General features: G+C 42.4%; 1 protein-coding gene across 2 annotated transcripts in view; it reads left to right on the top strand.

Annotated features, from left to right (window-relative positions):
• LOC143776709 (LON peptidase N-terminal domain and RING finger protein 1-like) overlaps positions 1 to 26,810 on the top strand; it is a 55,564-nt gene that overhangs the window by 3,671 nt on the left and 25,083 nt on the right. The window contains exons 2-8 of one of the 2 annotated variants that reach the window (XM_077266391.1): positions 1,777 to 1,895; positions 7,970 to 8,092; positions 8,806 to 8,964; positions 12,867 to 12,993; positions 16,219 to 16,321; positions 20,245 to 20,359; positions 20,447 to 20,568. In XM_077266391.1, the coding sequence (XP_077122506.1) occupies positions 1,777 to 1,895; positions 7,970 to 8,092; positions 8,806 to 8,964; positions 12,867 to 12,993; positions 16,219 to 16,321; positions 20,245 to 20,359; positions 20,447 to 20,568 (868 nt within the window). Of the gene's footprint in view, positions 1 to 1,776; positions 1,896 to 7,969; positions 8,093 to 8,805; positions 8,965 to 12,866; positions 13,015 to 16,218; positions 16,322 to 20,244; positions 20,360 to 20,446; positions 20,569 to 26,810 lie in introns of both variants that reach the window. The other variant, XM_077266390.1, reaches the window with a different exon arrangement.

Raw genomic sequence — 26,810 nt, 5'->3', positions numbered from 1 at the left:
ATCTTCTACTGTCCAATTTCGATGAGCTTGTACAAATTGTAGCCTCAGTTTCCTGTTCTTAGCTGAAAGGAGTGGTACCCGGTGTGGTCTTCTGCTGCTGTAGCCCATCTGCCTCAAAGTTTGACGCACTGTGCGTTCAGAGATGCTCTTAGGCCTACCTTGATTGTAACGGGTGGCGATTTGAGTCACTGTTGCCTTTCTATCAGCTCGAACCAGTCTGCCCATTCTCCTCTGACCTCTGGCATCAACAAGGCATTTCCGCCCACAGAACTGCCGCTCACTGGATTTTTTTTCTTTTTCGGACCATTCTCTGTAAACCCTAGAGATGGTTGTGCGTGAAAATCCCAGTAGATCAGCAGTTTCTGAAATACTCAGACCAGCCCTTCTGGCACCAACAACCATGCCACGTTCAAAGGCACTCAAATCACCTTTCTTCCCCATACTGATGCTCGGTTTGAACTGCAGGAGATTGTCTTGACCATGTCTACATGCCTAAATGCACTGAGTTGCCGCCATGTGATTGGCTGATTAGAAATTAAGTGTTAACAAGAAGTTGGACAGGTGTACCTAATAAAGTGGCCAGTGAGTGTATACAGCTCTGGCAAAAATTAAGAGACCACCACATCAAAACCCTGTCATGGGGGGCAGCCCAATCTCCAGACCTGAACCCCATTGAAAACCTCTAGAATGTAATCAAGAGGATGATGGATAGTCACAAGCCATCAAATAAAGAAGAACTGCTTACATTTTGCGCCAGGAGCAGTGTGAAAGACTGGTCGAAAGAATGCCAAGACGTATGAAAGCTGTGATTAAAAATCATGGTTATTCCACAAAATATTGATTTCTGAACTCTTCCTGAGTTAAAGGGAACCTGTCACCCCCCCCCCCCCCCGGCGTTTTTAACTAAAAGAGCCATCTTGTGCAGCACTAATGCTGCATTCTGTCAAGGTAGCTCTTTTAGTTGGGGTCCCTGTCAACGCTGAAATATTCGTTTTTATAATTTGCCCCTCATACCTGTAGTTTGTCCGGGGGGGGGGCATGTCTTTTCCCCTCCAGCACAAACGCCTCCCAGCCATCACTCAGGCCCTCCGCGCGCCAGGCGCCGCTGCCGCTTCCTTCATTAACGTCCCCGGAAAAAAACGGACATGTCTTCATATGGATGTGTGCATAGCAAGTATCAAATATAATGGGTACATGTGGCATCTGTGAAAAAACGGATACCACACATTCCGGAAACGCCAAAATGTTTAGTCTTGTTCCAAAATTTTGCATTGCGTGTGGCCAGATGTTCTGGAACAGAAGTATATGCATAGCTATATATTTCTATTTATTTTTTCCTGCTGCGAATGCTGTTGTTTTCCTGAATCCGGTGTTGTTTTTCCTTTAGTTCTGCAGCTTTCCGTTCCTGAGATCTGGCCCACCATATTACTTGTATATAAATCTTGTCTTTTTAGCCAAAGGGGTGTGGGCCTCAGTCACCCGTTCACAAAGCAGAGTTGATGACCGCGCCTACTTGTCTAACAAGACCCGACTTTTTAAACAGGGAAGAAGGGGCTATATCTCAGGATCAGAAAGGCACAGGAACCAAAAAAAAACAATAACGGATTCAGGAGATCGGCGGTATCTTGGAAAAAATATATATTTATCCCAAGTGACAGGTCCTCTTTAAAGGGTCAGTCGCGTAGATAAGGAAGGAATTTATGGCAAAGAGTCATTGCTTATATCATTATATAAATGTCTTGACAAGCTCTATTATGTGGAAAATGTATTTTTCAGCTCCTGACCATGTTCCTTTGAGGATACTGCGCTCCCAGGTGTATTTGGGCTTAAAGCAATTTCCAGAATCTTTGCGGGAAGCGGAGGTGATCTGTGATCTGCAGCCAAAAAACCCCGAGGTCTGTATACATCGGCTTTACCATATTGGAATATGCTCTGCCATTCAGGGGCGTTTCACTGATGCTCGAAGTTGGAAATGCATCGGGCGCTAAAATATGAAGGGGATGGCTGGCAAGGGCACTTAAAAGTGGGTAAGAAGAAGTTATCACCTGTCCATGGCAGAGGTAATAACTTCTAGATCAGTGAGGGTCCAATCTCTGGGACCCCCACCGATCACCAGAAGAGGGGGCACACTTTCCCCAATCAGGATGGAGCGCAATGCGTATACTCGACCGCTTCTCCATTCATTCTCCATGGGACTGACACTATAGCGCTCCTGTGCATAGGTTATAACTCCTTCACACCTTTCTAAAGAGGCTCTTTTACTGGATTTAAAAAAATAATGATTTTATTTAAATTTAGTACCTCATCGAATTTCCGCTCCTCCACTGATTCTGGAACAGTTTTTCTTTTTCTTCTGTGCCCCTCCATTCCAAAGTTATGGCCCCCAGAAATAAAGATGTACCGTTAGTTTTCTCCTGTACAACAGGTGTTTGCGTTCTCTCTTTTAATGCTGACCAATCTAAACATGGCCACGACCACACACGAGTTCTGTACAGTACACCCCCAATTGGTGGCGGGTCGCCGATGGGTTGCTATGACAGCAGGGGGTCTCTTGAAGATCCCCATGCTTGTCATTACGGAGCGCCTTTGAAATCCAGCCTGTGGTCGGGCTTCAAAGGAAACTGTGACTTTTACTATATACAGCATTGCTCAGACAATCAGAGATTCAAGTCCCCTAAGGGGACTAATAAGAATAGTGAAAAGTAATAAAGTTCAAATCACACCACCTTTTTCCTTATTAAAGGGGTTGTCTACTACTAGGACAACCCCTTCTCGATCTTAAACTGTGGCCCCAATTAAATAAAAAAACCTATACTCACCTCCCGTGCCGGCGCCGTTCCAGGGGTGTCCCCGGACTCTCGTGCAATTGCGTGACATGTGGTTCCCGGCGTCCAATCAGCGCTGGCGTCACTGTCCCCGCCTTCTATCAAATTGAACATGAAGAGGAAGCCAGGGCTGCAGTTGATCAGACTGCCTCTTCATGTTCAGGTTGATAGAAGGCGGGGACAGTGACGTCAGCCCTGATTGGGCGCCGAGAACCACATGTCGCGCAACCGCACAAGAGCCCCGGACCGCGAGTGCCTGCATGGGAGGTGAGTATAGGCATTTTTGTTTTATTGGGGCCAAACATTAAGCTTGAGAAGGGGTTGTCCTAGTAATGGACAACACCTTAAAAGTAAAAGATAATGAAACAATTAAAAGGAAAAAAAAATGCATATGTAGTATTGTCGCGTTCAGAAAAGTCCGATGTATCAAAATATAAAAATAATTAACCCAATCAAAACGTAAACAACAAAAATTCAAGAACGTCAAAATTACATTTTTTTTTTTTGAACACTGCAATACCACGAAAAAGGTTATAACAAGTGATAATAACATCATATCTACCCCAAAATGGTATCATAAAAACATCGTCTCGCCGCGCAAAAAATAAGCCTTCGCATAGTTCCATTGATCAAAAAATGTACCTAAAAATTAAAAAAAAGTTATGGCTCTGGGAAGAAGGAGGGAAAAAAACGGAAATTTGAAGTTGTTAAAGGGGATAACAGACATAACCCATAGATTTGTAGGGAGAAAAGCATGGCTGTACCTCTGCTGACATTAATCTGGCACTATGAAAACTTAGTCCTGTGTGAATGGAGCGGTGCTGCTCATGTGTGACCACTGCTTCATTCACGTCATGGGAGTTGTAGTGCGCATGTGAGATCGCTGTGATTGACAGCGACATTGTAAACATGTCTGACCACAGCTCCATACACCATCTCTCAACTCACACAGCAAACACCCGAATCTTGTCTTGACCCCTCCTGATCATAAATGTATCACCTATTATGACCTGTCCTGTGAGGGTGTATTTATACACTGGCCACTTACAGTCATGGCTGAAAGTGTTGGCAACCTTGAAATTGTTGCAGAAAATGAAGTATGTCTCCCAGAAAATGATTACAATTACACACGTTTTGTTATACACTTGTGTATTTCCTTTGTGTATATTGGAACAACACAAAAAACAAAGACAATAAGGTAAATTGGACATAATTTCACACAAAACCTAAAAAATAGGCCAGGCAAAATTGTATGTTTGAGGTCATTGTCCTGCTGGAAGACCCGTGACTTAGGATTTAAACCCAGCTTTTTAACACTGGGCACTACATTGTGACCCACAATCCTTTGGTAATCTTCAAATTTCATGATGCCTTGCACCCAGTGTCATAGGCAGCAAAACACCCCTAAACATTTTTGAACCTCCAACATATTTGACTGTAGGTATAGTGTTCTTTTTTTGTAGACCCCATTCCATTTTCGGTAAACAGTAGAATGATGTGCTTTACCAAAAAGCTCTATCTTGGTCTCATCTGCCCACAAGACACTTTACCTGAAGGATTTTGGCTTAGGAAGGAACCTTTTAGGGACTGCGGGTCAGAATCGCTAGTCTGCAAAGGAACTGACCGTTTTTAGTTTGTTACCTTTTTTTCCCGAGTGAGCTGCTACTCTAGCATAGCAACTATTTTGGTTCTCAAGTCCTCAGACCATTATCTTCACCTCTCTCTGTTCTCCTTGCTTAGTGTGGCACACACAATGCAAAGATTGAGTCAACTTCTCCCATTTTTATTTGGATCCATGTGTGATTTTTATATTGCCCACATCTGTTACTTGCCACAGGTGAATTTGATCGAGCATCACATGTTTGAAACAAAGTTGAGTACCCACAATTTTGGAAAGGTGGCAACAATTTTGTCCAGCCCATTTTGAGGGTTTTGTGTGAAATGTCTAATTTGCCTTTTTTTCCTCAGTTTTTTTGTGTTGTTTCAATACACGCAAAGGAAATAGACATGTGTATAACAAAACATATGTAATTTCAATCATTTTCTGGGAGAAATACTTCATTTTTGGAACAATTTCAAAAGTGTCCACACTTTCAGCCATGACTGTATATGTGAACACACTGCCAATCACCCAATGAACAAGAAAAACGCTTGTTTGTCAGGTGAAGTTATTTCTAAGCTTAGGTACAGAACTCAGACCAAAAATATTGTGAATGAGCCCAGAAAGAGATGCTGTTTGCAGTTGCAGCTGAGCAGCTGGGTCAGAATTCCTGTTACTGTGAACAGTTAAGCAAGTTGAAGATGAAATGTTCTCTAAAAGGCGTAAACACATTTCCTTTGCACTTTAGGCTTAAAATACATTACAGACCAAAAGTTTGGACACACCTTCTCATTTAAAGATTTTTCTGCATTTTCATGACTGAAAATTGTAAATTCACACTGAAGGCATCAAAACTATGAATTAACACATGTGGAATTATATACTTAACAAAAAAGTGTGAAACAGCTGAAATTATGTCTTATATTCTAGGTTCTTCAAAGTAGCCACCTTTTGCTTTGATGACTGCTTTGCACACTCTTTCCATTCTCTTGATGAGCTTCAAGAGGTAGTCACCAGGAATGGTCTTCCAACAATCTTGAAGGAGTTCCCAGAGATGCTTAGCACTCTGGAAGACCAAGCAAAAGTTCAGTGAGAGCTGCTCGTAGGACTGCTAGAGAGGCAAATTAGAACCCCCGCTTGACAGCAAAAGACCTTCAGAAAGATTTAGCAGACTCTTGAGTTGTGGTACATTGTTTTACTGTTCAGATACTCCTGCACAAATATGGCCTTCATGGAAGAGTCATCAGAAGAAAACCTCTCCTGCGTCCTCATCATAAAATTCAGCTTTAAAAGTATGCAAAAGAATGTCTAAACAAGCCTGATGCATTTTGGAAACAAGTGCTGTGAACCAATGAGCTTAAAATAGAACTATTTGGCCACAGTGATCAAAGGTATGTGTAGAGAAAAAAGGGCACAGAATTTTTGGAAAAGAACATCTCCCAACCATTGTGTATGGGTGTGGATCACTCAAGCTTTGGGGTCGTTTTTCAACCAATGGCATGGGAACATTTTACAGGTGGGGGGAAGAATGGATTCAATTAAATTTCAACAAATTCTTGATGCAAATATAACACCATCCAGAAAAAAAACTGAAGTTGAAAAGAGGATGGCTTCTACAAATGGATAATGATTCTAAACACACATCAAAAGGCACAAGCTGAAGGATTTACAATGGCCCTCACAGTCCCTTTATCTGAACACCATTGAAAATCTATGGCTAGACCTCAAAAAAGTAGTGCATGCAAGACGACCCAGGAATTTCACAGAACTGGAAGAATTTTCCTAGGAAGAATGAATGAAAATCCCTCAAACAAGAATTGAAAGACTCTTGGCTGGCTACAACAAGTGTTTACAACCTGTGATACTTTCAAAAGGGAGTACTACTAGGTACTAATCATGCGAGGTGCTTAAACTTTTGCATCGGTCCATTTAACTTTCAACATGGAAAAGATGAAAATGCATATATATTTTTTTTGCCAAAGGCCTTCTAGAAAACATAATCTTCAACTTGCTTAACTGTTCACAATAACAGTAATTTTGACCAGTGCGGTGAAATTTTTTTTTTAAAAAAAAAAGAAAACTCTGACATTGTTTTTTGGGAATTTATTTTTACGGTGTACATTGTGTGGTAAAAATGATTTGCCAATATGATTCTCCTCATCAGTGCTTATGTTAGTGATGAAAAAAAAAGTTAGAACTTAGAAAATTTTTTTGTTGATTATGTTGACGATTTCCGACACCAGTAAAGTTTTTCATTTTTCTGTTAATAGAACTGTGTGAGTTCTTTTTTTTTTTGTGGGACGAGAATGTTTTTAATTGATACCATTTTAGGATAGATGTGACTTTTTGATTTCTTCTTGCAGAGACCAAAAAAACGTAATTTTGAATTTTTTTCCGTTTGCTGCTTTTATCGATCGGCTTAATTATTTTTAATATTTTGATAGCTCAGACTTTTCTGAACCTGACAATACCAATATGTGTATTTTTTTTATCATTTTCATTTTTAATGGAGGAAAATTGGAGTGATTTTAAATATTTTTTTTTTTTTTTTTCCCATGTTTTGAAAACTTTTCTTTTTTCGTGTAACTTTTACTTGGATCTATGATTGTTTGTGCTATAGCACTGCTATATTTAGCAGAAGTCATTATCTTTTGAAGCCCGGCCACAGGCAGGTTTTCAAGGGACCTTCATGTTGACCAACATGGAGGTCTTCAACAAACCCCAAGCTGTCATAGCAACCCATCGGCGACCTGCGATAGCATCACGGGCGCTCTGATAGGCGTATTTGGTAGTCCATGGCTGTCAAACCAAAGTCAGGCAAACCTGCCACAGGCAGTCTCGTCTGATTAGTAAGCCACTACGATGTCATCACTCTGCAGTGCGATGCATGATATGATGGCCTACTAGTCAGAATGGGCGTCAGGGATGCCACAGACTGGGAAGTTCGTGGCCACCGGCCCATCAACGTGCCTTCTGACTAGGGTTTTGTGAATCTTTTTGCTCAACTCTAGTCATGAGCTTTTTCAATAGTTTACCACGATGTGTTCGTTACTCGGATGCCATTATAGTCGATGGACAACAGATGGCTGAAAGTGGCAATAATTGCCCGTTTATTAAATCTCAGATCTCTAATCTCAGATCAGCATAATGTAGAGACAGACCCAACTCCAGGGATCACTTTTTTGGGCTGCTTTCTGTAGTTTTGATAAAATCCGTTTTATTAACATGAGAGGACTAGTAAACCTACTGCCCTATAGTCCTTCATATTCAACCGCACCCCCCACCACTGATTGGCAGCTATGCACTGTGTAAACATAAAGCTACCAATCAGTGGTGTAGGCGGGGTTATAGACAGCTCAGTATTCAGAGATCTGCACCAGAGAAAACTGATTTTATCAAAACTACAGCAAGCAGCCCAGTAAGTGACAAGTCGCTGGAATCAGGGTCTCTACCTCTAAATCTTGTTGCTCTCAGATGGGGAAACCGAAACTCCGTAACAGTTTCCTCTTAATAAGCTCTTTTCTCATTATGCTGTATTTCACAGGGATACTACCGAAAGGGAATGGCTTTCCTTTATATGGAAAAGAAGGAAGCTGCTCTTAAAGAATTTCAGCGATGCCTAGCCTTAAATCCACATTTTACTACAGCCCGTCATGAGATTGAGCAGGTAACGCATTCTCTTTTGTTGTGCTGATGTAGAAAAACATGACTGGTTTCCTTCAAACATAGCACCACCCCTGTCCATAGCTTTGGTGTGGTATTGCAGCCCAGTCTCATACCTTTTCAATGGAGGAAAGGGTAAGCTGCCATATAAGACACACGCCATGGATCGGTATGGCGCTGACTTTTTGTATAACTCCATTAAGACTGAAACTGTGTACAAAACTCTAGTAATGTAAAACTCATCCAACCTTGGTAAAGCATTGTTCAATGTAGCGCAGGTCAGGAACAGAGAGATCAGGATAAACAAGTAGGCAAACCGGGTCGATAACAGGAGAGACAATTCAGGACTAGGCCAATACAGAAAACTAGCTACTAGGAACCCAAGTTTAGGCAAGGAGTGGAGTAACCAGATATGTCACCTGCTGGCAGGTGATAGGCCGGGGAAGCAAATCTCTGCAGGACAGAGTGGATACAAATTCTTGCCAAGTTTGGCTGCACCTCCCTATAGCCGGGGGGAGACTTTCAGCAACAGGCAGAAACAGCGGCACTGGATTTGATGTACAAGGCAGCTCAGAGTGATGGTCTGGTACTGGGTGGAGCAGAGCAGAACACACAGGTAGTGGAGCTGCGCCTAGAAGGCATGTGAATCGCCGGCGTAACATTCAAACCTTCTCTATAGACCTGTACAGGGAATTACTGTACCGTTATTTCTTTTAGATATTGGATGACACAGGTAGTTCTGCGCCTTCATCTCTGGAAGATTTTATGTATGAGGAGTCTCAAATGTCTAAACGGACCATGACGGAAACCTCCAGCCTTATAGCTCCTCTTCAAGCTGCGACCATTGGATCAGAACACTGCGGTAACGGCAATAAGGTAGCACGGCACAATGGAAAAAATATATGCACTGTGCACTTTTAAAAAGATGATGGAAACACATAACCTTAGATTTGAGGAAGCCTCATGATGATGAAGCTCTATGGGGCTATAGCTCATATATAAGTGTGTATGTATATGTATGGATTTCAGCACAGGAAAAGGTCTTGGTGCTTATATAAAGTAATTTTGATTGCGTTTTTCTCCCCTTCCACTGAAATTGCTTTCTTCAGCACATTAGGATACTGCATAAACATTCTTTTCTTCGGGCATGGCAATTGGCAAAACAGGGTAACTGTAATGGTCTCACCAGTCTCGGTGTGCAATGCAGGAGGAACTCAAGCAGCTTTTATACACAATACACCAATGTTCTCCTTCTGAGCGGTGTCAGCTGCTTTTCATTAGGCCAGTCAGTAAGGCTCGGGCTGGAGTATGGGAGCGACATTTCCCACCCAGGTTCTCTGGTCACTCCTAAATCCTGGACCCAGAATCTACTCAAACAAATTACTTAATGATCTAGTGTAGCTGGTACAGACTTCCTGGGATTTACATCAAAACGACCAGCCACCTCAGTGATACATACACACTGCCAACCATTTTACCTGACTCCTTCTTACAATACATATATCTTTTGTTACTGTGCAAAAGTTTTGGGCATGTGTGGAGAAATTGTTGCTAGGTAGGAAGGTTTTAAAAAAAAATAGAATTGTTTACAGTTTATTTTTCTTATGGGGTCGTTGTTCTTCTGCAGAATAAACTTCGGATTCAATCAGATGCCTCCGTTATGGTATTGCATGATGAATATTAACATACACTTAGGTCCATATATATTTGGACAGAGACAACATTTTTCTAATTTTGCTTATAGATGGATGTACCAAACTGTAGATTTTGCCACTCCTAATATTGTAGCAGTTTCTTGGATGGGTTTTTTCTGTTTTCGCAGCTTAAGGATGGCTTGTTTCACCTGCATGGAGAGCTCCTTTGACCGCATGTTTTCTTCACAGTAAAACCTCCCAAATGCAAGCACCACACCTCAAATCAACTCCAGGCCTTTTATCTGCTTAATTGAGAATGACATAATGAAGGGATTGCCCACTCCTGTCCATGAAATAGCCTTGGAGTCAATTGTCCAATTACTTTTGGTCCCCTTACAAACAGGGTAGCACTTGGAGCTGAAACTCCTAAACCCTTCATCCAATTTTAATGTGGATACCCTCAAATGAAAGCTGAAAGTCTGAATGTCAACTGCATCTGAATTGTATTGTTTAAAATGCATTGTGGTAATATATACAGTACAGACCAAAAGTTTGGACACACCTTCTCATTTAAAGATGTTTCTGTATTTTCATGACTATGAAAATTGTACATTCACACTGAAGGCATCAAAACTATGAATTAACACATGTGGAATTATATACTTAACAAAAAAGTGTGAAACAACTGAAAATATGTCTTATATTCTAGGTTCTTCAAAGTAGCCACCTTTTGCTTTGATGACTGCTTTGCACACTCTTGGCATTCTCTTGATGAGCTTCAAGAGGTAGTTTTGATGCCTTCAGTGTGAATGTACAATTTTCATAGTCATGAAAATACAGAGCAATCTTTAAATGAGAAGGTGTGTCCAAACTTTTGGTCTGTACTGTATAATATAATAATTTTGTTTTCCCTTGTATATTTCCTTTATATGTTTTCATACAATGGAGAAAATAAATGTGTGTGTGTGTATATATATATATATATATATATATATATATATATATATATATATATATATTTTATGGAGATTTCTCATCCTACTGCTGAATGAGGATTCTCAGAAGTGATTTCTTTAACCAATGCTGGGGCGCCCCCTAGTGTAGAAGTGATGCTACTCCTCTATATACTTACTGCTCATCCAGTTTTAACACAGGTTTCTGTGATTTTAGAGAATGTAAATGCAGAATTAATTTAGAGAAAAATTCACGTATTTGCTTGATGCTTCTTATGATTATCTGTGGATCTTTTATGTAGCCTTATGGATAGACACACGACTCCGTGGAGGAGATTTATTAAAACTTGTGCAAAATTAAAAAATATGCTTTTATGGGTAATCCTCCACTTTTCATAATCAACTCCACAGAGTACGCCATTAATGTCTGATAGATATGTCTGATCTGCATAAGTGAATGGAGAGCACCATAGATATTTGAGGCCAACTGTGTATTCATTCTCTTCTTCATTGGGTTTGATGGAGATCTGGGAACCCCTGTTTTCCACATACCAGAAATGGGACCCTATAGACAATGTGTGACAGTGTGAGGGTACACCACTGACAATGCTCCACACAGTGAACACAGAGCCTTATGGTGTCCATACACATGAAAGTTCAATTTGGCCAAAACTCTCAGCCGTGAGAAATAGGATCAGATTTTTAATGTAAGAGTAGGATTTTTAATATTCAGATTTGCTCTAGTGTTTTTTTTTAAAGGTTATCTGTCACTTTCTATAAACTTGTAATTATTTTATGTAAATATGTATACGGTAATTATTTTTTTTTCACCCGGTGAACGGTAAATGCTTCTGTTCTCCTGAATCAGGTGTTGTTCTTTTGTTTTTGCTCCTCTCTGATCCTGATACATGACCTCATTTCCTTGTGTAGAAAGCCATCTAAGTACCTTTTACTTTTTTAAAGTTGCCCAGCAATATTATAGATCATTTTTTTATTGTCTGAATCCGGTGTTGTTGTTTTTCTTTGGCTTCTGCCCCTCTTTGTTCCTGAGATATGGCCTCCTCTTCCCTGTATATACGGTAAATTGTGTTTTTAGCCAACTGGGCTTTGTCCTTAAAATGACGCCCAGGAAGATTAGTTGAGGACCCCGCCCACCTGGATAACAAGACTAGATTTATACACCCACACGATTCAACTATCCACCAGATTCTAATGGTGAGAACCCGTCGTTCACGATAATTGTGTGAGCGGCTGAACATTATGTTCAAAAACACTCGTTCATCGTGCGTGACATCTTATAGGTGAGCGAAAAAATTCTTCCATCTATTGAAGATTGTGTTATGTAAATGGAGACTGTTCACTTGTTCAACGATTGAAGCCGCAAAAAAGAAGTGGAACGATCACAATTCAACCATATCATTCACTGTTCTCGTCCTGTATAAAACCTTGTTTGACATCGTATGCTAATCGTGACTTACGATCGCCTAATTTAAAGGGAATCTTTCAGCAGATTTTTACTATGTAATCTGAGAGCATCATGATGTAGGTGCGGAGTCCCTGATTCCAATGATGTGTCACTTTCAAGGCTGTGTTTTGCTGTTTCAATAAAATCAGGAGATTATCACTAGAGGACTAAGTGTCTCGTGCCTCCTGGTCCAACCACTCCCCCACCACTACACAGAAAGCAACCAATCAGTGGTGTGGGCGGGGTTATGCACAGCTCAGCATTCCCAGCTCTGCTAGATATGCAGCAGAGAAAACTGTGATTCTATCACAACTGCTGCAGGCAGTAAGCTAAGTGATATATCACTGGAATCAGGGTCTCAGCGCCTACATTATGCTGATGTCAGATAATATAGCAAAAACCTGCTGACTGTTTCCCTTTAAGGACATTTGCCAAGCTTTTCTAGGGGTCAGAAAGTGTGGCGGCCAAAATATTTCTTATTTTTAAATCCACGATCTCCAACTTTTCTAACAAGATCCCCGATACTGTGCCTGGTAGTATTTCTTTGTACAGGGGGACTAGAGCTATCTCGTGTGTAGGTCACCTTTGTGCTGATTTTTGGGCTTTTCCCTTTATCCTTGCTAACCTGTAAGTGACTTACATGTAGTGCATGTAACTATGGTTGTTCCATGTGTGCATCAGTTTCTACGTATCATGGAGCTGTATTGTGATGTATTTGCCCCTCAGAGTGATGGAGACGAGCAGATTCGCCCATTCATCCTGCCTTGTGATCAGTCAGCGACTGCCTTAAACCAAGTGCAACGGAAGAGGAAGGAGATGGACGGGTCATCCCCACCAGACAGAGAGAGAAAAAGTAAGCATGTGAAACTTCCAGGTCAGTACTGCATGGAAATGGAAAGCGATATAGGGTCATTTATCACAGCCGATAACTGGGAAAAGAAGGATCGGACATGTTGGATTTTAATATGCCTGATAGATTTTTACATGCAGAATAGTTGTCAGCCAAATAAAGTATTTGTCCCACATCTCTCTTAAACGAGTATGTCAGGCCAAAGTGACACTATATGCTAGAGACACAGCCTTGTGGGGATTGTAGTCCCTACAAAAATCACACCTTTAGTGATCTGATCACTGCAGAAACTGGCATTTGATCAAACATGCTAATTAGGGTGCTCAGTGCACCCTGGGTGTGGCCAAGCATCTCTGTGCTGTGTTCCGCCCACTGATTTTGCCTGTCCCCGCCTACATCACTGGTGATTGGTAGCGCTGTCTTGTGCAAAGAAAGTTCAGGCAAGCTTATGCTGTCAATCAGAAGTGAGGGAGGCAAGGACAGCCAAAATCTCTGGGCGGAGCGGAGCACTGAGCCTCTTGGCCACACCCAGGGTGCACCGAGCACCCTAATTAGTGTGTTTGATCAACATTCAATATCTACAGAATGGAGGTAGCCATTAGAGCACTACAGGTGCAATTTTTTTTTTCGTAAGGTCTTCATCCCGTAAAAGGCTATGTGCTTAGTTTATAGAGTCAGTTTAGGATGAAAGACTTCCCTGTAAAGTGTATGGTAGAATTTAAGGGGTTGACGAGTGAAAAGAAGTATCGCACATCCATTGGACAGTTGATAACATTTTGGGGGTGGGGGTCTGACGAACGGGCAACAGAACAGAGCACTTGTGTCCCCATTTGAAAGGAGCGGCCGGGCTCATGTGGGGCCACCACTTACTATACTCCCAATGGTGCTGCGGACCACTGCTCAGCATGCCCCGGGCAAGTTATCCATGGATATGGATATGGATACAGAACTGGTGGGAAAATTCTCTCTCCAATTATCAGGAGAGGAACACACAATGTATAGTAATGCCATGTGTTCCCCTCCTAAAAAAAAAAGTCCGGGGACCACCATTCTCCTCTAAAAGATGATTTGAAGATTTCCACTTGAAAATTTGTCATTACTGACAACAACCTCAAAAAAATGTTTAGCCTTTGATCGCTGTCGGAAGAACGCTTGCTCTGCTGATGTTTGCCATTTCCCACCATCTTACAAGTGTTTTCGATGGGGGGAGGGGAGTAAGCCCCTGCCGAACACCTCTTATGGCTTTTATTTTGGGAAAGTCCAGAGTTGCCCAATCTTTTTCTCCCAGCTAGGTCTGTTAGGGAACATCGTGGAGACCCCCATACATTACACACAGTATACGAGCCCTCTGACGTGGTACCAGCCCACTAGTGTATAGCGAGCAGGGCACAGAAATGGACATGCACAACATTCTGCCATACTATGCCTTGCCTCTTATTTCTGTCTCCCATCGTCTCATTCATTTCATGTCAGTAAATGCTTAGAGAGATGAGTCATGGCGGTTCTGCGTCTGCTGCTCTTGTCTCCGGGCCATGAAATGGATAAAAAGATCTGCATGATACACTGCTGCGTACAAGTCGTCCTCCTGCTCCTCATATTTCATATCTTCCTCCCCTTTGGGAAGTGATTATGTGGCGGTTCCTTACTGCGCCACTATTTCTATGGAAGAAATGAAAATTGGATTGGATCCGAAATGACTGGAGATTTATAACCTAAGTGGTCAAATTTCTGCCAGCAGAACATTGCTCTCATATCCCAGATATATGCTGATCTTGTCTTTGAAGAAATTACTCCTTTTTAACTCTCCAATGATATTGAGATAATAACAATCAGTTTTACTGTAGGCTGTAAAGCAACATGTGTTTATGCCCTGCTATACCGACATCTAGTGGTCAATGCAGAAACTGCAATATTGTATCACTTATTTTTACATGGATGTCATTTTTGACCATGGGTGACTTATAGGCCATGCGGTGCTACATGGGAAATAAAATATGCAAACTACTTCTTCACAGAAAAAGAGAACAGGCTCTATAGTGCCACCAATTGGATGTAGCAATCCTTTAATATCAACGTTTAATGAACGTTTAAACCTTTTTGGATGCCCCTCCCAAAAAAATAGTCAATAGTATTTTCAAAGAGGAAGAGGACAGACTTAGCACCACCTATTGGAGTTAGTAAACCTATAGGTTGATATGAACCCCCGAGCCTTACCGCATGATCTAGGGTATAATGCCAAACTAGAATTTCCATTTGCAGACAACTGTTTCGGGGATCTTGCCCCTCATCAGTGCAAAGTATGACACTAGTAGGCTGGGTGAAAGGCTTTTGACTGAGGTCTGAGGCTTATGCCAAGCTGTTCTACGGAGCATCACTTGGCCTTTATGTCTCCCTACACTAGCTTGGTGATTTTTTTTTTAGGAGAGTCCTAAGACCCCTCATCATAGTTCCTTCAGATCCAGCTAACCAGTGTCCTGCTTTGCACCAATGAGGGGCAAGATCCCCAAAACAGCTGTCTGTAAATGGAGATTCTGGTTTGGCTTTATAGCCTAGGTCATGGAGTAAGGCTCTGGTGTTGATGTTGACTTTTAAGATGAGGCCGAATAGTGAGTGGAGACATCACGTTTTTCCTTTTCATTCCTTGGGCCATGTCATCATTTCTGGTTGGGCCATACATAATATTTGGCCCATAAATAGTGAGGTCACATCTCTCTGTGCTTGTATGACTTTCTTCTGACTATCCCCTCATCAAACGCCTTCCATCTCTGTTTTGCACTAAGAAACTTTACTCCTAAGACCCTTCATCATAGTCCTTTCATCAAGCTAACCAGTGTCCTGCTTTGCACCGATGAGGGGCAAGATCCCCCAAACAGCTGTCTGCAAATGGAGATTCTGGTTTGGCTTTATATCCTAGGTCATTTGGTAAGGCTCTGGGGTTGATATCGACAAACACATACAGGATTGCTACCTCCAATAGGTGGTGCTGGCCTTGTTCTCTTCCTCTTTTAAAATGCTATTTAAATATGATTTTTGAGGGGACATTCGTGAAGATTTCAAGCTATCTTAGGTCATCAACATCAGATTAGTGGGGGTGTTGAGTGTTGGACCGCCCACTGATGATATAGGAAGCTTTCCCGCTAATGTAAATTGGCATCGCAGTTAGAACTCGGCAAATTACAGACTGCCGTACACGGAGAAAATGTCACGTCCTCGAAATATGTTTTCCAGACGCTCAGGAGGATGATGAGACTGACACAGATTGCCTCCCACCCGATCCAGTGCTGAAAGACGTCTTGAGCCTCTCGGATGTAGAGTGTTCACTGTGTATTCGGTGAGTTATCAAGAGATTAAATAAGGAAATAAAGCAAAATTTCAGTATTTTTGTACAAAGTAGATAGAATTCTCAGATTTATTCCTGTAGGCGAGAGAATGTCGACCAATGACAATGAGCAAAAATCTTTGCTGGGTATCGATTTCCTAAGTGTCCGCAAACCCTACAGCTTTTGCTGCTGACTTTCTTCAAGAATTCAGCATCACTTAAAAAAAATAAAACAAAGGATATTCACTTCTTTTGTCACTTTTTGACATTCCTTGGAGCATTTCCATGCCGGCCTCGTTACATCCCGGGCGCCCTGGGATGATTTTTTGTCTGATGTGTCGCGGAGAGGCCTCAGACAATTTTTGGCCGACCACTCCGACATGTGAATTGCTCTATTCGCTATCATTGAAACGAGGTTTTCACTCGTCCGCAAGAAACAACATCTGAATGAGGTCTAATAGTGAGTCACTTTTTTTCCTTTTCGTTCCCTGCGCCATGTCATCATTCCTGGTTGGGCCATACATAATTTTTGGCTCATAAATATTGGAGTCACATCTTTCTGTGCTTGTGTGACTTTTCTCCGATGACTTCAGTTTGATAAAAAAGGTTGGGTTTTTTTGTTGTTTTTTTAAGGCAGGGTGTGTTTTCTTTTTTCACATACTCCTTGTTTCATGCCCTTTTTATTCTGTCTAAATATGCCTATTAAATAAGTACAGTACAAATCAAAAGTTCTTACACACTTGTTCATGCAATACTTTACTTTGTTCTTAATGGAATGTGCACATTATTGATTCCGACTGAAGGCAGCAAAATCACAAAGGCACTCATTTGGGTCCACATGTAAAAGAAACCAGTACAGGGGGTAATTATGAGGATTCTAAGGTTTAAAACACATTCTGGTTTATTTTACATGTTTATTTTTTACTACTTGTTTCCTTATGGTTTTGCTGCCTTCAGCCTGAATTTACAATGTGCAGATTCAAATAAGAACAAGGTAAACCATTGTATGAACAGGTTTGGCCAGACTTTTGACTGGTTCTGTATGAAAATAAAAGCATCATACCGAACATGTCTGCATTTTACAAGCAATGGTGTGATTTGCAGCATTTCTAGGGTTAATAGAATGAAGTCCTTTTACATTCCGGTCCCATTATATTTACACGATGTTCTCTGCCGCATCTATAGAGCAGCAGGACAGTCCTCCAGTCTATTTAAGGGCACATTTAGTAGGATTTGGAGAGGCTCTGGCATGTTTCCCTGGAAACTGAACAGAAAATCCACAGCCGGAGCAGTCATTTCTCTTATACATAACCTTGCTGCCCGAGTGCCTCTGTTAATGCACTGGAGAGCTGTCAGCCTCCCCTGGCAGAAGCCCTGAGTACATCAGTACAGTCAGAGGTTTAGTAACCCATTCCCGACATAGACCATAATAGTGTAGGTGAATGGTGCAGATTCAGGAGTTGAGCCTACTCTATAAATGATGGCTCCCAGCTGTGTTATACACTCACTGAAAGAAGTTATGTCGCTTATCCATGTTATGTAAATAAAAGCTTATAACCTGACGTTAAATTCATCCATTGTTGTTTAAATTATTCTTTTGAAATCTGAAACCCTCCGAAATGTGGTTTAGGTTAAGAAAATAAATTGGCATCAATGGAGAAATATTAATCAGTTAATGGACACAGAATGGTCAGATTTTGGCAAGACAAAAGTTTTGTCGCCCACAGAAAGTAATGTGATATTCAAGCAATTAACTTAAAATACAAATATATGTTGCATAACATTGGTGAATGAAGTTGTGGTGCTATTAGAGTCATATTTAATATTTTGTGTGACTTCCATGAGCTTGAAGGACTGCATCCATGCGGTTCAACAATGATTCATACAATTTATTAATGAAGTCATCAGGAATAGCAAAGAATGCAGTCTTACATGCCTCCCAGAGTTCATCTAGTTTCTTTGGTTTTCTCTTCCAAGCTTCCTCTTTCATCCTACCCCAAACATGCTCAATGATGTTCATGTCTGGTGACTGGGCTGGCCAGTCCTTGAGCACCTTGATCTTTTTTGCCTGGAGGAACTTTGTTGTAGAGATGGATGTATGAGATGGAGCACCATCCTGCTGCAGAATTTGACCCCTTTTATGATTTGGAATATAAGAGGTAGCTACTAGCTAATACTTCTTGATATTTTAGGCTATTGATATTGCCTTCCACCTTGCAAATGTTTCGCACCCCCCCATACTGAATATAACCCCAGACCATGATCTTTCCACCACCAAATGTAACTGTTTTCTGGGTGTATTTTGGATCCATACAGGCTCCAGTAGGTCTCCTGCAGCATTTGTGGCGGCTGTGGTGTAATTCTACTAAAGATTCATCAGAGATATCCACCTTCTGCCACTTTTCCAGCGTCCATCTGTTTAGCAGGCTGTGGGACTTTGCAAATGCAACACTGTTTTTTATTTGCCTTTTGTTTAGTGCTGGCTCCTGGGCACTGATTCGACTATGGAGGCCATTTTGAGGCAGAATATTACAAACTGTTCTAGTTGACACAGGGAATTGAGGTGACCAGGCCTGTTGGAGCTCTGCTGCAGTGGAAGAGGGGCTTGCTTTGGATTTTCTAACTAACAAACGTTCCTCCTGAGCAGTTGTCTTGCGGGGTCTGCCGGACCTGGGCTTGTCGAACACATCTCCAGTCTCTACAAATCTTTTTTTAATTCTTTGTACTTGACGCTGAGACACATTAAAGGTGCCAGCCACCTCTGCAGTGGATCTGGTCTTCAGCATCTTGATAATCCAGGCTTTGGTCGCAGGGTGGATTTTTGGCATGTTGTCAGAGCTCAAGTTGCAGTTCAAGTGAAGGTCTTGGGTGCTGGGTTTCTTTTTATACACACTAATTTACCGATCATTTACTGAGCACAGGTGAGGATGTAAATTAGGATTGGGTGCATTATATGACCAGGCGACAAAACTTTTGTCTTGCCAAAATCTGTCCATTCTGTGTCCATTAACTGATCAGTATATTTCTGCATTGATGCCAATTTATTTCCTTAACCTGAGGGTTTCAGCTTTCAAAAGAATAATTTATACAACCAATGGACGAATTTAATGTCAGGTTATAAGCTTTTATTTACATAACATGGATAAGCGACATAACTTCTGTCAGGGAGTGGACAGCCAGCACCTACCTCTAACAGTAGTAATCAGAGCTAGCTCCGATCACTGAGGGTTAAGCCCTTATATGACACTGTGAAACATTAGCAGTTGCTTTTAACTGGAGAGGACCGAGTGGGTTGTCTGTTCAGGTACTCATCGCCTTCGAGACGCAATCGTAGTGTCAGGATGATTTGGGTGGGCTTATTAAATGTGTGTTCCAGTTTCAGAAACACCCTGTCCACCACCTACAGTTTTGTTTTAAGAAAATCAAAGTGCGTCTTACTCATCCTCCCCTGGTCCAGCATTGAGTTTTCGTCATCTGTTATTGTCTGCAGCCAATCTATGAGCTCAGTGGCTCTAAACGCCCTTGAACCCACCGATTGCCTGCTGAGAAAAAGACACCTAGAGCATCAGCGTAGACTCAATGCTGGACCAGGGGAGCGTGGGTAAAGATATATATATTTGTTGCAATACTGTAGTACAAGCGATCAAATGGCTACAGGTTCAAGTTCCCTACAATGATTGAAAAGAAAGTTCAAAAAGAATTTAACAAGTTTTTAAAAATAAATGAAAAAATACAAGTACAAAAAGTGCGAATCGTCCCCTTTCTCCCCCCCAAAAATAAAAGTTCCAATCTATCAATGTGTAAAACTATTTGTAAAAACCCAAAAAGTAAAAGTAAAGAAAAAATATGGAGGCTCCTGAATTGCTGTTTTTCAGTGTTGTTCAGACTTTTTTTGTTTTGGTCTTATTTATCTGTGTTTTTTTGCTCCTTCGCAGGATGTTTTTGGAGCCGGTGACCACCCCTTGTGGACACACCTTCTGTAGGGAATGCCTGGAGCGGTGCATGGACCACCAGCCATACTGCCCATTATGCAAGCAGTGCTTGCGGGAGGTAACATGGACACTTGTCATCGGTGTTCATCTCCTCCTACCTGCTCTGTACCCTCTGTTAATAATTGTGTAATGGTCTCCTTCGCAGTATCTGAGTGCGGGGTCTTATCCCATCACTGCTCTCCTGCAGGATCTCATGACCACCATATTCCCTTCGGAGATGGCTGACCGGAAGCAGGTTCATCTTACCGAAATTGCTGAAATGTCCAAGTAAGTCTTTCGTTATGGTCAATAAAGAAATGGCACAGCATCCAAAGCCTCGAGACTAGTAATTCTTAGCCATTTTGTTTTACATATTTTATGTTATAAAATTAAAAAATATCCACTTTGTATTATATTTTTTTTTCTTCCGACCCAACCTCAACAGCTTAAATGCTTATCACGCTGTATAAAGGGAATCTGTCAGTAGGTTTTTGCTACCTCATAAAAGAGAGCAATATAATGTAGGCAAAGTCAAACTGAATTCAGTGATGTATCACTTAGGGCGCAGACGTACTCACACAATCAGAATTTTTAGATTTAGCATGCAGCAGAGCTGAGAAAGCTAACCCCACCCCTCCCCGCTCTATATGTACAATGTCTATTGACAGTGAGCTGCTTATCACAGGAGGGGGTGGAGTCAGACTATCATGCAGACTAGCACGCTGCTGTAATCCAGACAATGATAATCACCAGGTGATAAAACCTTAGGTGTATGTAAACGTGATACAGATAGTTGAAATCTGTGTTTTAAACCCTACGTCATGCAGATTACATGTCAAAATCCTGCTGACAGACTCCCTTTAATTCTTATGTGGAAGCCAGCGTCTGGTCCGAAAATTACGCTCTGTAGAAGGATCTGGATGTGATTAAAGGATCTTGTGGTTGTTTTAGAGAACTGATCAGTCAATGTGAAGTGTGGGAATCAACATCGGTTCAGTATAGTGAACCCCTTAACCACCTTTCGGGATAATTTTGTTTTTCATTTAAATGCATTTGGAGCTAAAAAAAAATATTTTTTGCCATTGGGTTTGATTACAAATGTAGCAGAGGTTGCCTTCCTACACGTCTGTATTGCACTGTCCATTGTTGGCTGCGGAATGAGTTAACGGATAATCAATCAGTGAGCTTGTCCTGCCAGTCTGTTGGGAGAGCTTGTATCTCTTTTGCCTGTCGTTCTTTTCTTAGCTCCTCTCAGCTGATTTCTGACCACAGCCCACATGAAAGTTGAACGTGCAAACAAAGAGTCAGTGAAAGCCAAACGGTGCCTCATTTTTAATAAAACCCTATTCAAAATAATATTTTGAACTCCAAATATATACATTTTAAGGGAGAAAAAAAGTGCCCCAAAAGTAGATAACTGCTTTAGGACTGCCCATAGACTTTCAACGTCCTCCTCCAACTACATTCACGTTCTAAGTCATCACTGAATAGTAGCGAAGCTGCACCTGGTCAAGTAACTGCGGGAGTGGGGATCCGGCTGACGGAGACAGCCAAAATATACATAGAGAAGGTAGAGGCGGTTTATTACCATCTCTGCCTTCTTGATCACTATACACAGCGCTTAACAAGCACTGTGTACACACGGGCATTTTTTCTTTGTCAAAATGTCTTAAAGGGAACCTGTCACATCATTCTTGGCAATTAAACTGTCCCCAATATCCCACGCTTGCGCAGTGTCGAGTGGCTCCCCGCGCATGCACACTGAATCTAGGTGTACGTACCCAGCTTCATTGACTGTGTGCGCATGCTCCGGGGTTGCAAAGGGGTGGCGCTTCATTTTCGATCAGTCACGTGTTTGTCGTATTGTTGACGCCCACGCACTCTGATTGGTGTTTCGGGGTGCGCCGATGTGAATCTGCTCTAAAACCCCGCTCTTGCGCAGTGTCTAGTGGCTCCCCGTGCATGCGCACTGAATAGGTGTACGTACCCAGCTTCATTGACTGCTGCTAATCACAGGCCCTGTGAGCATGCTCATCAGGGCGCATTGTTGTGATTTTGCTTTTTGCTCCCTCTAGTGGTCATTAGTGATTTGACTCTGGAGCGTCTGTCTTTTTCTATATCCTCACCTGGGCCGTTAGTTCAGGGGCGTTGCTATATAAGCTCCCTGGACCTTCAGTTCAATGCCTGGCATCGTTGAAATCAGAGCTAATCTGTTGTGCTCTTGTCCTCTGATCCTGGTTCCTGTTTTCCAAGCTAAGTCTGCTTCTTTGCTTTTTGCTTTTGTTTTGTTTGGTATTTTTGTCCAGCTTGTTCCTATCTGTATCCTGACCTTTGCTGGAAGCTCTAGGGGGCTGGTGTTCTCCCCCCGGACCGTTAGACGGTTCGTGGGTTCTGGAATCTCCAGCGTGGATTTTTATACGGTTTTTGTTGACCAGATAAGTTATCTTGCTATATTCTGCTATTAGTAAGCTGGCCTCTCTTTGCTGAACCTAGTTCATTTCTGTGTTTGTCATTTCCTCTTACCTCACCGTTATTATTTGTGGGGGGCTTGTATCTTGCTTTGGGGTCCCTTTCTCTGGAGGCAAGAGAGGTCTTTGTTTTCTTCTCCTAGGGGTAGTTAGATTCTCCGGCTGGCGCGTGTCATCTAGCGATCACCGTAGGCATGATCCCCGGCTACTTCTAGTGTTGGCGTTAGGAGTAGCTATTTGGTCAACCCAGTTACCACAGCCCTATGAGCTGGATTTTTGTATCTTGCAGACTTACACGTTCCTCTGAGACCCTGTCCACTGGGGTCATAACAGTATGCCAGGCCAGTATTAAATGTTTAATGCATTGCAGAAGTGGGATTATAAGAAAGAAAATTTTGAGGTTTTTTTTTCCCTCTCTCATTTTTTTTTTTCTTTTCCCCTTTACCTCAAGAGTGGCTTAAGCTTGCTGCAGACATGAATGTCCAGACCTTGATTACAAGTGTGGACCAGCTTGCCGCTCGTGTGCAGGGTATACAAGATTATGTTACCAGAAATCCTAGGTCTGAACCCAAGATTCCTATTCCTGAACTGTTTTCAGGAGACCGATTTAAGTTTAGGAATTTCAGGAATAATTGTAAATTATTTTTGTCCCTGAAACCTTGTTCGTCTGGAGACTCTGCTCAACAAGTAAAAATTGTTATTTCATTCTTACGGGGTGACCCTCAGGATTGGGCTTTTTCGTTGGCGCCAGGAGATCCGGTATTGGCTGATATTGATGCGTTTTTTCTGGCGCTCGGTTTACTTTATGAGGAACCCAATCTTGAGATTCAGGCAGAGAAAGCCTTGCTGGCTATGTCTCAGGGCCAGGACGAGGCTGAGGTGTATTGCCAAAAATTTCGGAAATGGTCCGTGCTGACACATTGGAACGAGTGTGCACTGGCCGCTAATTTTAGAAATGGCCTTTCTGAGGCCATTAAGAATGTTATGGTGGGTTTTTCCATTCCCACAGGTCTGAATGATACCATGTCCCTGGCTATTCAAATTGACCGGCGGTTGCGGGAGCGCAAAACCGCAAATTCCCTCATGTTGTTGTCTGAACAGACACCTGATGTGATGCAATGTGATAGAAAAACCGCAAATTCCCTCATGGTGTTGTCTGAACAGACACCTGATTTGATGCAATGTGATAGAATCCTGACTAGAAATGAGAGGAAAATTCATAGACGCCGGAATGGCTTGTGCTACTACTGTGGTGATTCTACACATGTTATCTCAGCATGCTCTAAACGTATATCTAAGGCTGTTAGTCCTGTCACCGTTGGTAATTTGCATCCTAAGTTTATTCTGTCTGTAACTTTGATTTGCTCACTGTCATCTTATCCTGTCATGGCGTTTGTAGATTCAGGTGCTGCCCTGAGTCTTATGGATCTCTCATTTGCTAAGCGCTGTGGTTTTATTCTTGAACCATTAGAAAATCCTATCCCTCTTAGGGGTATTGATGCTACGCCATTGGCAGAAAATAAGCCGCAGTATTGGACACAGGTTACCATGTGCATGACTCCTGAACACCGCGAGGTGATACGTTTTCTCGTTCTACATAAAATGCATGATTTGGTTGTTTTGGGGCTGCCATGGTTACAGACCCATAATCCAGTCCTTGACTGGAAGGCTATGTCAGTGTCTAGTTGGGGCTGTCGTGGTATTCATGAGGATTCCCTGCCTGTGTCTATTGCTTCTTCTACGCCTTCGGAAGTTCCGGAGTACTTGTCTGATTATCAGGATGTCTTTAGCGAGTCCAGGTCCAGTGCATTGCCTCCTCATAGGGACTGTGACTGTGCAATAGATTTGATTCCAGGCAGTAAGTTTCCTAAGGGAAGACTGTTTAATCTGTCGATACCTGAACATACCGCTATGCGTTCATATATCAAGGAGTCTCTGGAGAAAGGACACATCCGTCCATCTTCTTCCCCTCTTGGTGCGGGATTCTTTTTTGTGGCTAAAAAGGACGGATCTTTGAGGCCTTGTATTGACTATCGGCTTTTAAATAAGATCACTGTCAAATTTCAGTATCCTTTGCCGCTGTTGTCTGACTTGTTTGCCCGGATTAAAGGTGCCAAGTGGTTTACCAAGATAGACCTTCGTGGTGCGTACAACCTTGTGCGCATTAAGCAAGGGGATGAATGGAAAACCGCATTCAATACGCCCGAAGGTCATTTTGAGTACTTGGTGATGCCTTTTGGGCTCTCTAATGCCCCTTCAGTTTTTCAGTCCTTTATGCATGACATTTTCCGGAACTATCTGGATAAATTTCTGATCGTTTATCTGGATGATATTCTGTTTTTTTCTGATAATTGGGACTCGCATGTGGAGCAGGTCAGGATGGTCTTTAAAATTTTGCGTGAAAATTCTTTGTTTGTCAAGGGCTCAAAGTGTCTTTTTGGTGTACAGAAGGTTCCCTTTTTGGGGTTCATTTTTTCCCCTTCTGCTGTGGAGATGGACCCAGTCAAGGTCCGAGCTATTCTTGATTGGACTCAGCCCTCGTCAGTTAAGAGTCTTCAGAAGTTCTTGGGTTTCGCTAACTTCTACCGTCGTTTTATCGCTAACTTTTCTAGCATTGTGAAACCTTTGACGGATATGACCAAGAAGGGCTCCGATGTGGTTAATTGGGCTCCTGCTGCCGTGGAGGCTTTCCAGGAGTTGAAACGTCGGTTTACTTCGGCGCCTGTTTTGTGCCAGCCTGATGTCTCGCTTACCTTTCAAGTTGAGGTGGATGCTTCAGAGATTGGAGCAGGGGCCGTTTTGTCGCAGAGAGGCCCTGGTTGCTCTGTTATGAGACCTTGCGCCTTTTTCTCTAGGAAGTTTTCGCCTGCGGAGCGAAATTATGATGTGGGCAATCGGGAGTTGTTGGCCATGAAATGGGCATTTGAGGAGTGGCGTCATTGGCTCGAGGGTGCTAAGCATCGTGTGGTGGTCTTGACTGATCACAAAAATCTGATGTATCTCGAGTCTGCTAAACGCCTGAATCCTAGACAGGCCCGCTGGTCATTGTTTTTCTCCCGTTTTGACTTTGTTGTCTCGTATTTACCAGGTTCAAAGAATGTGAAGGCCGATGCTCTTTCCAGGAGCTTTGTGCCTGATGCTCCTGGAGTCGCTGAACCTGTTGGTATTCTTAAGGATGGTATTATCTTGTCAGCTATTTCTCCAGATCTGCGACGTGTGTTGCAGAGATTTCAGGCTGATAGGCCTGATTCTTGTCCACCTGACAGACTGTTTGTGCCTGATAAGTGGACCAGCAGAGTCATTTCCGAGGTTCATTCCTCGGTGTTGGCAGGTCACCCAGGAATTTTTGGCACCAGAGATCTGGTGGCCAGATCCTTTTGGTGGCCTTCCTTGTCTAGGGATGTGCGGTCATTTGTACAGTCCTGTGGGACTTGTGCTCGAGCTAAGCCTTGCTGTTCTCGTGCCAGCGGGTTGCTCTTGCCCTTGCCTGTCCCTAAGAGACCTTGGACACATATCTCCATGGATTTCATTTCTGATCTTCCGGTGTCTCAGGGCATGTCTGTTATCTGGGTGATATGTGATCGCTTCTACAAGATGGTCCATTTGGTTCCTTTGCCTAAGCTGCCTTCCTCTTCCGATCTGGTTCCTGTGTTTTTCCAGAACGTGGTTCGTTTGCACGGCATCCCTGAGAATATTGTGTCAGACAGAGGATCCCAGTTCGTTTCCAGATTCTGGCGATCCTTTTGTAGTAGGATGGGCATTGACTTGTCGTTTTCGTCTGCTTTCCAACCTCAGACTAATGGACAGACGGAGCGAACTAATCAGACTTTGGAGGCTTATTTGAGGTGTTTTGTCTCTGCTGATCAGGACGATTGGGTGACCTTCTTGCCGTTAGCTGAGTTTGCCCTTAATAATCGGGCTAGTTCCGCCACCTTGGTTTCGCCGTTTTTCTGCAACTCTGGTTTCCACCCTCGTTTTTCTTCGGGTCATGTGGAACCTTCTGACTGCCCTGGGGTGGATTCTGTGGTGGATAGGTTGCAGCGGATCTGGAATCTTGTGGTG

The sequence above is a fragment of the Ranitomeya variabilis genome, chromosome 5, assembly GCF_051348905.1.
Source record: "Ranitomeya variabilis isolate aRanVar5 chromosome 5, aRanVar5.hap1, whole genome shotgun sequence".
In the NCBI taxonomy this organism is placed as follows: Eukaryota; Metazoa; Chordata; class Amphibia; order Anura; family Dendrobatidae; genus Ranitomeya; species Ranitomeya variabilis.
This window is presented reverse-complemented; position numbering and strand designations above follow the sequence as displayed.